We start from the raw sequence: 10,409 nt of genomic DNA on the forward strand, positions 1-10,409 counted from the left end.
TCCGAAAATGACCCTGGATCTATTTTATTAATTTTTTTACTTTTGCCTCATGAACACTTTTAAACGCCAATATAATCATGCAATACCACTTTTTTACTAATCTGAATCTGTACTTTTTTTGTGCAATACTACTCCATTTTCTTTATAAAGAAAATGTGCAATAACTTTTTATTTATTTATTTTTCACTTTTTAAAAAATGTGCACCAAAAACAATTTCCTTTCCGATTGTTTCAGCGTCGGAGATCCGAGAACAAGCCGCTTCCTCTGAATCGGGCCTCCCGGGAGAGACGAGGAGAGAAGAAGATAGAGAGGAGCAGGACGGAGCTGGGAGACGCTGGGGAGGAGGAGGAGGAGTGCTGAGGTCACGCCGCAGTGCAGAAGACCCGTGTGGTCTACATACCATTCTGCTGCAGGTTCGAGATCATTTTATATCATGTCTGTTTAAAAAACGATGTACCAGAACACACATTTCGCATGATAAGGGCTGATGAGGTGTTAATACACACGACTCAGAAGATCTGTTGCACGTCAATGTTTATAAAACACACAATTCAAGTCTTTATTTCTTCGATTACAAGATGTTTTGGGGACTGGTTTTAAACTAAATCTGAAATTCAGGAAGCAGCATCCAAAAATCATTTTGTCCACCACTGTAACGGTTGTTCTCAGTGTTTTAAGGTTCAGGAGTGAGATCTCTGTAGAGTCACAATTTCTTGAATCCACGCTCTTGTTGCAGGTGCGAGACCTCGGGCTCGGCTACGACTCGGACGAAATGGTGCTGTTTAAGTACTGCGGTGGCACGTGCCCGCGTGTGCCGTCCAACCACGAGCTCACCCTCACTAATCTGCGCCTGAGCGGAGCTCTGCCCCACACCGAGACATGGCAACATGCGCCGTGCTGCCGCCCGACGCGCCACGAGGACATGGCCTTCCTCGACAACGCCCACCGCTGGCACAAGGTCGAGAAGCTCTCCGCCGCTGCCTGCTCCTGCATCGGCTGAGAAAAAAACAAAAAAACTGAATCGCATGGGACATTTTATGTTTGGAGGTTTGGGGTGGGGAGAATCGCTCAGGCTGTAAACAGTGTTTAGGAACAGCAGGGACGCTGATCACGTATCCGAGCACGCTGCGTATCGAACGTGCGTCTTGCTTTCTCTTGATTTCGACGTGGCTTCTTCCTGAAATGTTCGGCTTCAGCTTGGACGGTGAAACGCGGCTGAGGGATCGCGGGGGGTCCGAAACAAATGTCGGTTGAAAGCGAACTAATGATTATATTTATGTACTGTAAATTATTTATTTATTGTTGTTTTGGGGGATTTTTATATATATTTATTGTTAATCTTTGTTGTGCCTCTCCTCCCTGTGCTGTGTGTTCGTACAGTTTCAATAAAGATTTTATAATAGTTGCCTTCATGAAACCACATCATTCTTTTAATCATTTGACACATAATATATTTACAATATATACATTATATTGTGTAGTGTTTCATAACAATCCGTATTTCAGGCACTAGGTTGGTTCAGTGGGCTCATCTTCAGCTCTTCGTTCTTTAACATCTGGCAAACAGGAATGCGCTTTGGATGACATTAATAAAGAATAAGCGTCTTGTTTTTGCCAAGTGTTCGATGACATTTCTAGAACATTCCAGCTTTGCGAAACACCGAAATATTCTCTGGTTTATAAAATACTTCACTGTGTAATTGCATCACGGTCAAATACGAAAGGCACTGATCGTTTGAAAATGCAGACGTTCTAGTGAAACCAGGTCGTGTGAAGACTCACCGGTGTCTACTCGGCCGTGTCCGTTTCCTCCGGCTCCGCCCCCCAGATCTGGACACGCCCTTCCATGGCGGTCAGTAGGCGAGGCTCCGTGGGGTGAAAGGACAGCGACTGGACCACGGCCTTCCCGACGGGGAGCTTCAGCGCTAACGAGCCCTGATGAACAGAACCGCTTGATTAAATGCAGTGAGGAATTCGATAGGCTTTTGTTAAAACCCAAATCAATTAATACGGCAGCGTATGAGGAGTTCACCTCCCGTGGCGGTCTCAAAAGATTGTGTTTGTGTGCCTTAACGTCCCTCACATACCTCTACCAGGTCCCAGCAGTACACGTGGCCGTCCTCGGAGCAGCTCAGCACGTGAGTGTCTTTCTCAGACAGGCAGCAGTCCAGCTTGTAGTCTTTATTCTTGTGTCCTGTGTATCTGTTGCACAAAATTTGAAAAAGTGAAATTGATACACACAACAGACATAATGACATAATAGTGTCCAGTGTGTCTAGATATTTGTGTGTGTGTGTGTGTGTGTGTGTGTGTGTGTGTATATATATATATATATATATATATATGACTCACTCCCCCAGCAGCTCTCCTGTGCTTTTGTCCAGCAGACGCACACAGGCATCCAGACCGGAGCTCAAGGTGCACTGGCCATCCTGACTGAAACACACACATGTGATCGGACCTGCAACCACACACACACACACACACACACACACACACACACAATTAAAAAAGCTTCCCTAGAGTCCAACCCAAGCCAAGTGATTCTAACACTCACTGTCCACGTAGTCGACGTGCAGCTGTCCCATCCGCAGATCGTAGCGTCTCACCCGGCCGTCCACGGACCTGACACACAGACGCGACCGTCAATCATTAGAGATTCGTACGAATAACCAGCCTGATCGCGATCAAAAGACCTGATCGGCTCTCACCCGGTCAGCAGCTCGTGCTGGATCACTTTCAGGCTGCTGATGCCGTCTCGCGCCTCGTCCAGAGTCTGAATCGGCTCCATCTTTCTGGACCGGGAATCCCAGCAGCGCACGGTGCCGTCGATGGACCCTGAAACGCACCGTTGAATATTAACTACAAAACGCAAGATACATTGACAGGATTCGCAGCAACGCCGGACTCACCCGAGAGCATCACAGTGGCCTCTTCGTTGAATCGCACGCAGTTCACCTTCTGCATGGAGAAAAACAGGAATATGATTTGAGTCGTGGATGTACCCACTCTAAAACGAACGTTAGCACTAAAAAGCAGCTCGTACCCCCGCGTGACCACGGAGTTTGCGCGTGACTTGCCCCGTCGCTACGTCCCACAGGATCACCGTCTTATCCGCGCTGCACGAACACAGCTGGGCGTTATCATACGCACTGTGAAGACAAAAAGAAAGAGAGGAAAGGACACAATGGTAACCCCTAACGAACAATCCAGCGTTTTCGCAGACGCAAGAACGTCGAACACGTCGGCTCGAGACTCTCACCCGTCGGCGTCCAGCACCTCGTAGCCGTGTCCGCTGTAGGTCTTCAGCAGGGTTCCTCGGCTCGCGCTCCACAGCTTCAGGCTCTTATCGCTGCCACACGTCAGCACGTAGTTTCCATCGGCTGGAAAAACACATTTCAGCTTTTATTGACATGCCTGATTGCGTATGTCTGGTCTTTATTATACACTCAGGATTTTTTTTATATGGGTTTTATTGATTGATTGATGTGATTTTATTCCAATCAAAAGGCTTTTGTAATAATGTTTTTATTCCCCACGTGTGAACATTTGTACTATTATAATATAAATACTATTACTACTAATAATAAAACAACAGCAACAAAATTAATAATAAAATATTTAATAAATTCCTTCAAATAAATCAATACATTTGATTAATTCCTTACAGCCAGAATTATTATTATTATTAATTTTTTTTAGATATTTAATAGAATAAAAGTCATTAGGTTTTTACATTTTTAATGGATATGTAAATGAAGCCGCTGATTATTATTATTATTATTATTCCCCTGACAATTCTGGCAATAAGTAGGTCTACTTTTGTTTTGTTATTTATTTCTCTTTTATTTATTTCTCTTTTATTTACCGTTAAATCGCACAGCTCGGACAGCGGCCTGTTGGCAGTCTACAGTCCGGAGGAGGTGCTGCGGGAGGCGGTCAGGCTGCGGCCGGGGTTCGGGGAACGCCATCACTCTCCCAGCTAAAGCTTTAGCCGCTCACACAACACTTAACTTTATTAAAAATTAATTTTATTCGCCTATACCGCTGCTTACAGGCGAAACTTAAAACAATAATAATAATTAAAAATAAACTAATATCCGCTTCGAAACTCAGACCTGCACTTCACTCCCTGTCTACCGCCGGGTTTTAAAGCTTCTGGTTATGTCCCAAATCAATTATCATTATACTACAGAGTGTGCCTAACTACCACCGAACCTATTCTAGACTTTGTGCACTACTTAGTAGTAAAGCATTTAAATTCAGACCGAGCCTCTAATTCCGCTGCCGCTTTTCCCGAATTGGTGAACTGCCCGCGCTTCAGCGCCATCTGTTGACTCGGAGGCTGCTGGTAGCTTGAATTTCAGAAACTAAAACGAATTAAAATAATACAAAATAAAATTAAATACGGATTTAATCGATGTGTAGACATGTTATAAATATATATATATATATATATATATATATATATATATATATATATATATATGATATGATAAATTAGCAATGAAACGTGCACGTTTTTTTCTTGATAGCTGAATGTTTTGATCTTTAAATTCATTTGTTTGCCACAAAATAAAGAATTTAGATAGATTTTTATCTAGAAAAATAGACATCTTTAATATTCTAGAGTTTAAACTTAATGAATTGCTTGTGGCTGCTACTAGTTTTATTCAGGGCCCAGAAAGAAACCCTTCATGTGAGAAAACTCGATTTATAATATTTTATTTTGAGCTTTTAAAATAATTGTTTGTAAAATGTACATGCTTTATTAAGTAAAGAAAATAAAAGTTAAAACTCATGAATCAAATAAACCGTGTCCAGGTTCAAAATGGCCACCATTAGCATAATACTGACAAGAACAGATACAGAAAGTGTATCAAGTATACACTATAAAATCATCTTTTAATTTTAAAATACATTTTATGATCTATTTTGAGTCGAAAACGTGCGTTATATAACGATATATTATACGTGTAGCGTTTTAGCTGAGGAGCAAAACAGAAATGGACCATTTGAGGGAAAGAACGCTCTAGAAAGAGTGTAAGAGAAACAAAAGGAAAAGAAAAAAAGTGTTGTTTAAAAGAAAACCAAAATCCAAAAAACTTTTTTATTGAATGAACTTTTATTGGATGAAATTATAAAAAGGCAAATTAAAACAAATTGTCAGCGAAATTACATTTAACAGCAACATTACAAGAATTAAGAGAAAGAAAAGAAAAAAGTAGCTTTCGTTCTGGTTATTTCTTTTTGCCCTTGCTGGGTTTGGCTAAAAGCGCCGGGTCGATCTGATCGTCGTCGAGCCCTTTGACGGAATAGAGTCGAGCAGCGCGCTCTTGCAGCGTCCCTCCGCACTTCATCCCTCGTTTCGTCAGCTGGACCTTCAGCCGCTCCAGACCGAGAGCTTCCAGCTCCTCCACGCCGCTCACAGACAGCAGGTCCAACCGAGTATCGGCTTCCTGAAAAAAAAAAACCACAAAGGGAAGGAGGGATGCGATGAGCACTGTAATGAAATGTGTTTTAAATATGAGATAATGAATTTTTCTGCTCACCCCTGCCTGAGCTGGCTGTGCATCTACCTTCTCAATAATCTTGTCCTTCTCGACTTCGGGATCATCTCTGACGCTCTGTTTCGCATCTGCTTTTACAACACGTTCCTCCTTCTCCCCTGCTCGCTCCTCCTTCTCCCCTGCTCGCTCCTCCTTCTCCCCTGCTCGCTCCTCCTGCTCCCCTGCTCGCTCCTCCTGCTCCCCTGCTCGCTCCTCCTGCTCCTCCTTCTCCCCTGCTCGCTCCTCCTGCTCCCCTGCTCGCTCCTCCTGCTCCTCCTTCTCCCCTGTTTGCTCCTCCTTCTCTCCTGCTCGCTCCTCCTTCTCCCCTGCTCGCTCCTCCTTCTCCCCTGCTCGCTCCTCCTTCTCCCCTGCTCGCTCCTCCTTCTCCCCTGCTCGCTCCTCCTTCTCCCCTGCTCGCTCCTCCTGCTCCCCTGCTCGCTCCTCCTGCTCCCCTGCTCGCTCCTCCTGCTCCCCTGCTCGCTCCTCCTGCTCCCCTGCTCGCTCCTCCTGCTCCTCCTTCTCCCCTGCAGGATGCGGAGAGCAGGATGCTGAGTTGGCGCTGGAACTGCTGCTGCTGCAGGGTCGGTCCTGAGACTCGGCTTTCTGCTGCTCCGTGGTTGCTGTTGGTGGAACTCTGGCTGGCTGAAAGCTGCATGAAGGACCGGCACCAGAGCAAGAGGACGAGGAGGATGAAGACGAAGAGGCTTTGGATTCACTCTCGTCGCTCTCTGCATCCGAACTGTCCATGTCCTCGAGGTCCTCAAGGCCAGTCCTGCGAGAAAATCAAGAACATTAAGATGTTAATTTCATCATTTTTATTATATACGAGATTTTAAAAAAAAAATGTCGAGACCGGGTTTGTACAAGGCTGCAGGCACAGTCACAGGGAGCACCGGGATTTTCTCACCAGAAGCATTTCTTCTTTGGAGAAGCGCCTTCGATTTTCTTGGCCAGGCGTTTCCGGGGCACCTTATCGTCTGGCTGGACCATGCTGCTGGATGAAGCCTGCATGCCTGGGGAGAAGAAAAAAGGCTTTTTTTCTACAGAGATTTGGCCTAAATTATTTACACATTAATGATGACTTAATTATCCCCCTTTTGACTAAATGTACAACATGGAGGAAGAAAAGAAAAACCTTTGAGAACAGAGTCCTCCAGCCGTTCGGAGAGATCGTGACACTGCCGCTCGTACTCGGCGTCTGTGAAGCGGTGCTTCGGCTCGGCCAGTTTTCTCTGAATCCTCTCCAAACGTCGCTGCTCCTTCTCCGCGTCGCGGTCGGCCTGCTTCTTTAACCACTCGGCCATTCTGTGCTCAAACACACACACCGACCGTCAGTGAACAAATAACACACAGAGGTTTGGAGCAGAATTTGATTTGATTTGAATCGAATCTGCGGCCGAGCCTTACTCTTTTTCGTGATTGACATCCCGGAGTCTCCGCCCACTCAGATCCCTGCAGGCCTCTCGATTGGTGGTTTTCTCAATCTGAGCCCCGAGAGCTCGCAGCATGGAGCCAAAACCTAAAGATGCACACAGTCAATTTTTGAACGTTTAAACAAGGACTCCTACGTTCTACATGACCGACCGACCCACTGACCTCCTTTGCCCCCACGTAAACGAGGCTCGATGCGATAGACCGCTCCGGGTTGCAGTCTTTCATCGCCTCCTGATATCCTGCCATTCTTCTTTATGTAGAAATCTACAGCCGAGATGCCCTAAATACAAATGGGTTATATAGGAAAATTAATGCACAGAGCCCAGAAAGAAGAAAACACCACCACCACCATGAGATAAAAGTACTGCACTATTTCTTTATTACAGACATTTTTATTCTCTTCCAGCAATTTTGGGGTTTGTTTGGGTTCCTTCTCCTACGATATCACCCCCTTTAAATGGTATAACTCTTATTTTTAAGGTCGTGCCTATTATTTTAGTGTATATGAAGAAGGAATCCCCGGGCATATCTATCCATGTGTCAACTTCATTTCTCTAAAGAAACCCATAAGTTCTAATATGTAACTCGAACAGGCCCCACAGATACACAGCAGTCAGTCTCAGCGCTTAAAGATAAATAAAATGATATAAATTCACATTAACACTATTAAACTCACCTCTCCGGGCGTGAACAGTCTTATCAAGTCGCTGACAGTCGCATTGTCTTGGACAGGGAAGGAACTAAACCGCAAAGACGGGAAAACAACGAACACCTCCATGTTTATCGAGTCGTCCGTTTCGACTTCCTGAAGAAATCCGCCGTCGCGTTTGATGTCGTCACAAGAGCCAGGAGGAAAAAGGTGCGCATGCGCGCTGCTTTAAAAAAAAAAGAAAAGAAATATATACAAATATAAATTAGGAATTAATTCAATTTCCACGCAGTGATTGTTTCCACAAACAAACGTAAATTGTGCTTTTTAAATATTTATTTCTGCTTTTCTTCTTGTTATTTAATTTTAGTTGTTTTCCGCAACACTTCTTTTTTTATATACTTTTTTTTCGATATTTTACTTGAAATTTTGCTGTGTAACTTAATTAATGTAAAATTCTATCTATCTATCTATCTATCTATCTATCTATCTATCTATCTATCTATCTATCTATCTATCTATCTATCTATTGATCTATCTATCTATCCTTCTTTTCTTATATATATATATTTTGTTTTTTCTGACTTTACACTTGCGGCATTTTTGCAGGATATTGTGTGTGTGTGTGTGTGTGTGTGTGTGTGTGTGTGTGTTATATATAAATAATATAAATAATAATAAAATAACCTTTTATATTTAACATGTTTAATAGTCACTTTTCATTACTATTTACTTAATTCTCATACTGGCTTACATTCTTAAATGACTCAACTTGATGATAAACAAATAAATAGATAAAAATGTATTTTTGAAACCAGACTGATTTGTTTTATTTGTATTTGTTTGTTTAAAACATTTTGTAATGTAGTGCCCAGTTTGTAACTCGTCTAGTGTTGGCCATGACTGCACTAATAAGTTACATTGTTTTGTAAAATACTTTTTAAATGTGAGTTGATTATTTGTAATAATTGAATAAAACAAAAACGAATTAACAGAATAAAAAAAATGTAAAAGGTATTCGGCGCCGCAATTATACGTCACGACGGATACCCAGAGAGACCATTAACCTTCATATGAAATCGCGCTTTGTTAAATTTTTGTTAGTTGTAAAATTTTTATAAACCTGTTATGTTACAGTTCTAAAAATGTTTATATGAATATTAAATATCCATAAAGTAAAGTTTGTTGTCATATACGTTTCTTTTCCTCAGCGGAACTGCACTGTTTCATTGCTCGTAAGGACCTGACGCTAAAGCCCAAATCGCTGTGTATGCGCCCTATGAAGGGCACTACAGCTGTGAACGGATTGAGAGTGGTCCAGTGTAAACATGGCGTCTCTGTACAAGGTTGTGAGCGGCGCAGGGCGCAGAGGAGCGCGTTTCTTCCTGAAAGCTGAAGTTTCTCCGGGCGGTAGATTTTACAGCAGCGGTGATGGAGGAGCTTCAGCCGCCGGAGGAGCGGAGGGGAAACACAAAAGCGGATTTGCTGCTGCTTATGAACTTCATTCTGAACTGAAACAGCAGCAGGACACCAAGGTCTGATCTCAGGGGTCTGATCACATGTCTGTCTGTCTGTCTTTTTCATCGGTTTATTTCTTGTCTGTCTGTCTGTCTGTCTGTCTGTCTGTCTGTCTGTCTGTCTGTCTGTCTGTCTGTCTATCTATCTATCTATCTATCTATCTATCTATCTATCTATCTATCTATCTATCTATCTATCTATCCTTTTCTTCTTTTTTTGGTCTTGTTCATCTATCCATCTACTTCTTTTCTTCTCTCTCTTTTGTCTGTCTTGTTTATCTATCTACATATCTATTTCTCTTTGTTCTTTTCTTCTGCCTGTCTTTTTTCTGTCTTGTTCATCCTTCTTTCTGATAGTTTGTATCTTTCTGAAAGAGAAATGAAACAGAACGGTTGGTTGTGCTGATTGTACCGATCAGTCCGTAGCTAAAACAGAATAAAAACGTACACAGCATCATTGACTGTTTTCCTGTAACAGCGCCCCCTCGTGTTTGTGTTTTTCTTCACAGACTCACAGGGCACACAGAGACGGTAATCGCTCCCCTGATGACCCCCAGTCTTTTGCCTCGCTGCTGCGTTGCTCTCCGTTGATCCAGATGGGTCCGGCCAAGGACAAAATCGTCCTCGGTAAAGTTTTCCACGTGGTCCAGGACGACCTGTACATCGATTTCGGAGGCAAGTTCCACTGCGTGTGCAAGCGGCCGCAGACGGACGGTGAGAAATACCGGCGTGGCAGCGTGGTCCGGCTCCGGCTGGAGGACCTCGAGCTCACCTCGCGCTTCCTGGGTGCAAACACGGACACCACGCTGCTCGAAGCCGACGCCACGCTACTCGGGCTGCTCGAGGGGAAAGAGGCCAAAGAGAAGGAGTAGCAGCTGTGGACGAGTAGCTACGGATCGTCGCTTTACGACCATTTAATACTTTGCGTTTGTTCTGTGAACAGAAATGTGAATAAATTGTTCTTGAAATGTAGATCCTGTGAACGATCGCCTCGGGAATGTTTATTTATTTAGTTTTTATTAATGCCTCATCGTTTCTTTCTTCGATTCTTTCTTCACGTATCCCACCTTGTTGGGAAGCTGGGGTCAGGGTTTAGGGTCAGCCATAGTACAGCATTCTGCAACAAAGAAGGATCAAGGGCCCAACAGTGGCAGCTTGGGGCTCAAACCATGACCTTCCAATCAGTAACTTAAACTCTTAACCACTACCACTTTGCTTCTAAGATGTTTCTAAAACATTTAATGTAATCAAGGGGTTTT

At 43.5% G+C, this 10,409-nt stretch overlaps 3 protein-coding genes across 7 annotated transcripts; 1 reads left to right on the top strand and 2 right to left on the bottom strand.

Moving 5' to 3' along the window:
* Window positions 1–533: 533 nt before the first annotated feature.
* On the bottom strand, window positions 534–4,318 carry wdr83 (WD repeat domain containing 83). 4 transcript variants are annotated; one of them, XM_083549750.1, is made up of 10 exons: window positions 3,870–4,318; window positions 3,264–3,384; window positions 3,048–3,153; window positions 2,914–2,962; window positions 2,713–2,839; window positions 2,559–2,626; window positions 2,354–2,462; window positions 2,089–2,203; window positions 1,784–1,936; window positions 534–997 (listed from the first exon to the last, which is right to left on the bottom strand). In XM_083549750.1, exons 1-9 carry the CDS (start codon window positions 3,970–3,972, stop codon window positions 1,790–1,792), a joined length of 945 nt encoding a protein of 314 aa, XP_083405876.1. In that variant the 5' UTR covers window positions 3,973–4,318; the 3' UTR covers window positions 534–997; window positions 1,784–1,789. The 4 variants fall into 4 exon arrangements, with proteins under 4 accessions (XP_083405876.1, XP_083405879.1, XP_083405877.1 ...); XM_083549753.1 differs by lacking the exon at window positions 534–997 and adding an exon at window positions 1,410–1,557 and having other exon boundaries at window positions 3,870–4,236; XM_083549751.1 differs by lacking the exon at window positions 534–997 and adding an exon at window positions 1,410–1,575 and having other exon boundaries at window positions 3,870–4,236.
* A 789-nt stretch (window positions 4,319–5,107) lies between these two features.
* Window positions 5,108–7,825, bottom strand: sde2 (SDE2 telomere maintenance homolog (S. pombe)). 2 transcript variants are annotated; one of them, XM_083550282.1, is made up of 7 exons: window positions 7,661–7,825; window positions 7,147–7,264; window positions 6,958–7,069; window positions 6,686–6,855; window positions 6,458–6,563; window positions 5,581–6,322; window positions 5,108–5,460 (listed from the first exon to the last, which is right to left on the bottom strand). In XM_083550282.1, exons 1-7 carry the CDS (start codon window positions 7,760–7,762, stop codon window positions 5,242–5,244), a joined length of 1,569 nt encoding a protein of 522 aa, XP_083406408.1. In that variant the 5' UTR covers window positions 7,763–7,825; the 3' UTR covers window positions 5,108–5,241. The 2 variants fall into 2 exon arrangements, with proteins under 2 accessions (XP_083406408.1, XP_083406407.1); XM_083550281.1 differs by having other exon boundaries at window positions 5,554–6,322; window positions 7,661–7,823.
* Window positions 7,826–8,677: 852 nt separating this feature from the next.
* mrps28 (mitochondrial ribosomal protein S28) lies at window positions 8,678–10,133 on the top strand. The gene is made up of 2 exons (XM_083551180.1): window positions 8,678–9,168; window positions 9,660–10,133. Exons 1-2 carry the CDS (start codon window positions 8,962–8,964, stop codon window positions 10,020–10,022), a joined length of 570 nt encoding a protein of 189 aa, XP_083407306.1. The 5' UTR covers window positions 8,678–8,961; the 3' UTR covers window positions 10,023–10,133.
* Window positions 10,134–10,409: the final 276 nt, after the last annotated feature.

This window comes from Silurus aristotelis (assembly GCF_946808225.1).
Source record: "Silurus aristotelis genome assembly, chromosome: 9".
NCBI lineage: Eukaryota > Metazoa > Chordata > Actinopteri > Siluriformes > Siluridae > Silurus > Silurus aristotelis.

Coding starts and splice junctions, on each gene's coding strand:
- wdr83 (XM_083549750.1), bottom strand. CDS start 3,972: ATGGCGTTCCCCGAACCCCGGCCGCAGCCTGACCGCCTCCCGCAGCAC. Junction 3,154..3,263: donor GAGGTGCTGGACGCCGACGG/GTGAGAGTCTCG, acceptor TTGTCTTCACAG/TGCGTATGATAACGCCCAGC. Junction 2,627..2,712: donor CAGCACGAGCTGCTGACCGG/GTGAGAGCCGAT, acceptor TCTGTGTGTCAG/GTCCGTGGACGGCCGGGTGA.
- sde2 (XM_083550281.1), bottom strand. CDS start 7,762: ATGGAGGTGTTCGTTGTTTTCCCGTCTTTGCGGTTTAGTTCCTTCCCT. Junction 6,856..6,957: donor GATGTCAATCACGAAAAAGA/GTAAGGCTCGGC, acceptor GTTTGAGCACAG/AATGGCCGAGTGGTTAAAGA. Junction 5,461..5,553: donor CACAGCCAGCTCAGGCAGGG/GTGAGCAGAAAA, acceptor TTTTTTTTTCAG/GAAGCCGATACTCGGTTGGA.
- mrps28 (XM_083551180.1), top strand. CDS start 8,962: ATGGCGTCTCTGTACAAGGTTGTGAGCGGCGCAGGGCGCAGAGGAGCG. Junction 9,169..9,659: donor AACAGCAGCAGGACACCAAG/GTCTGATCTCAG, acceptor TTTTCTTCACAG/ACTCACAGGGCACACAGAGA.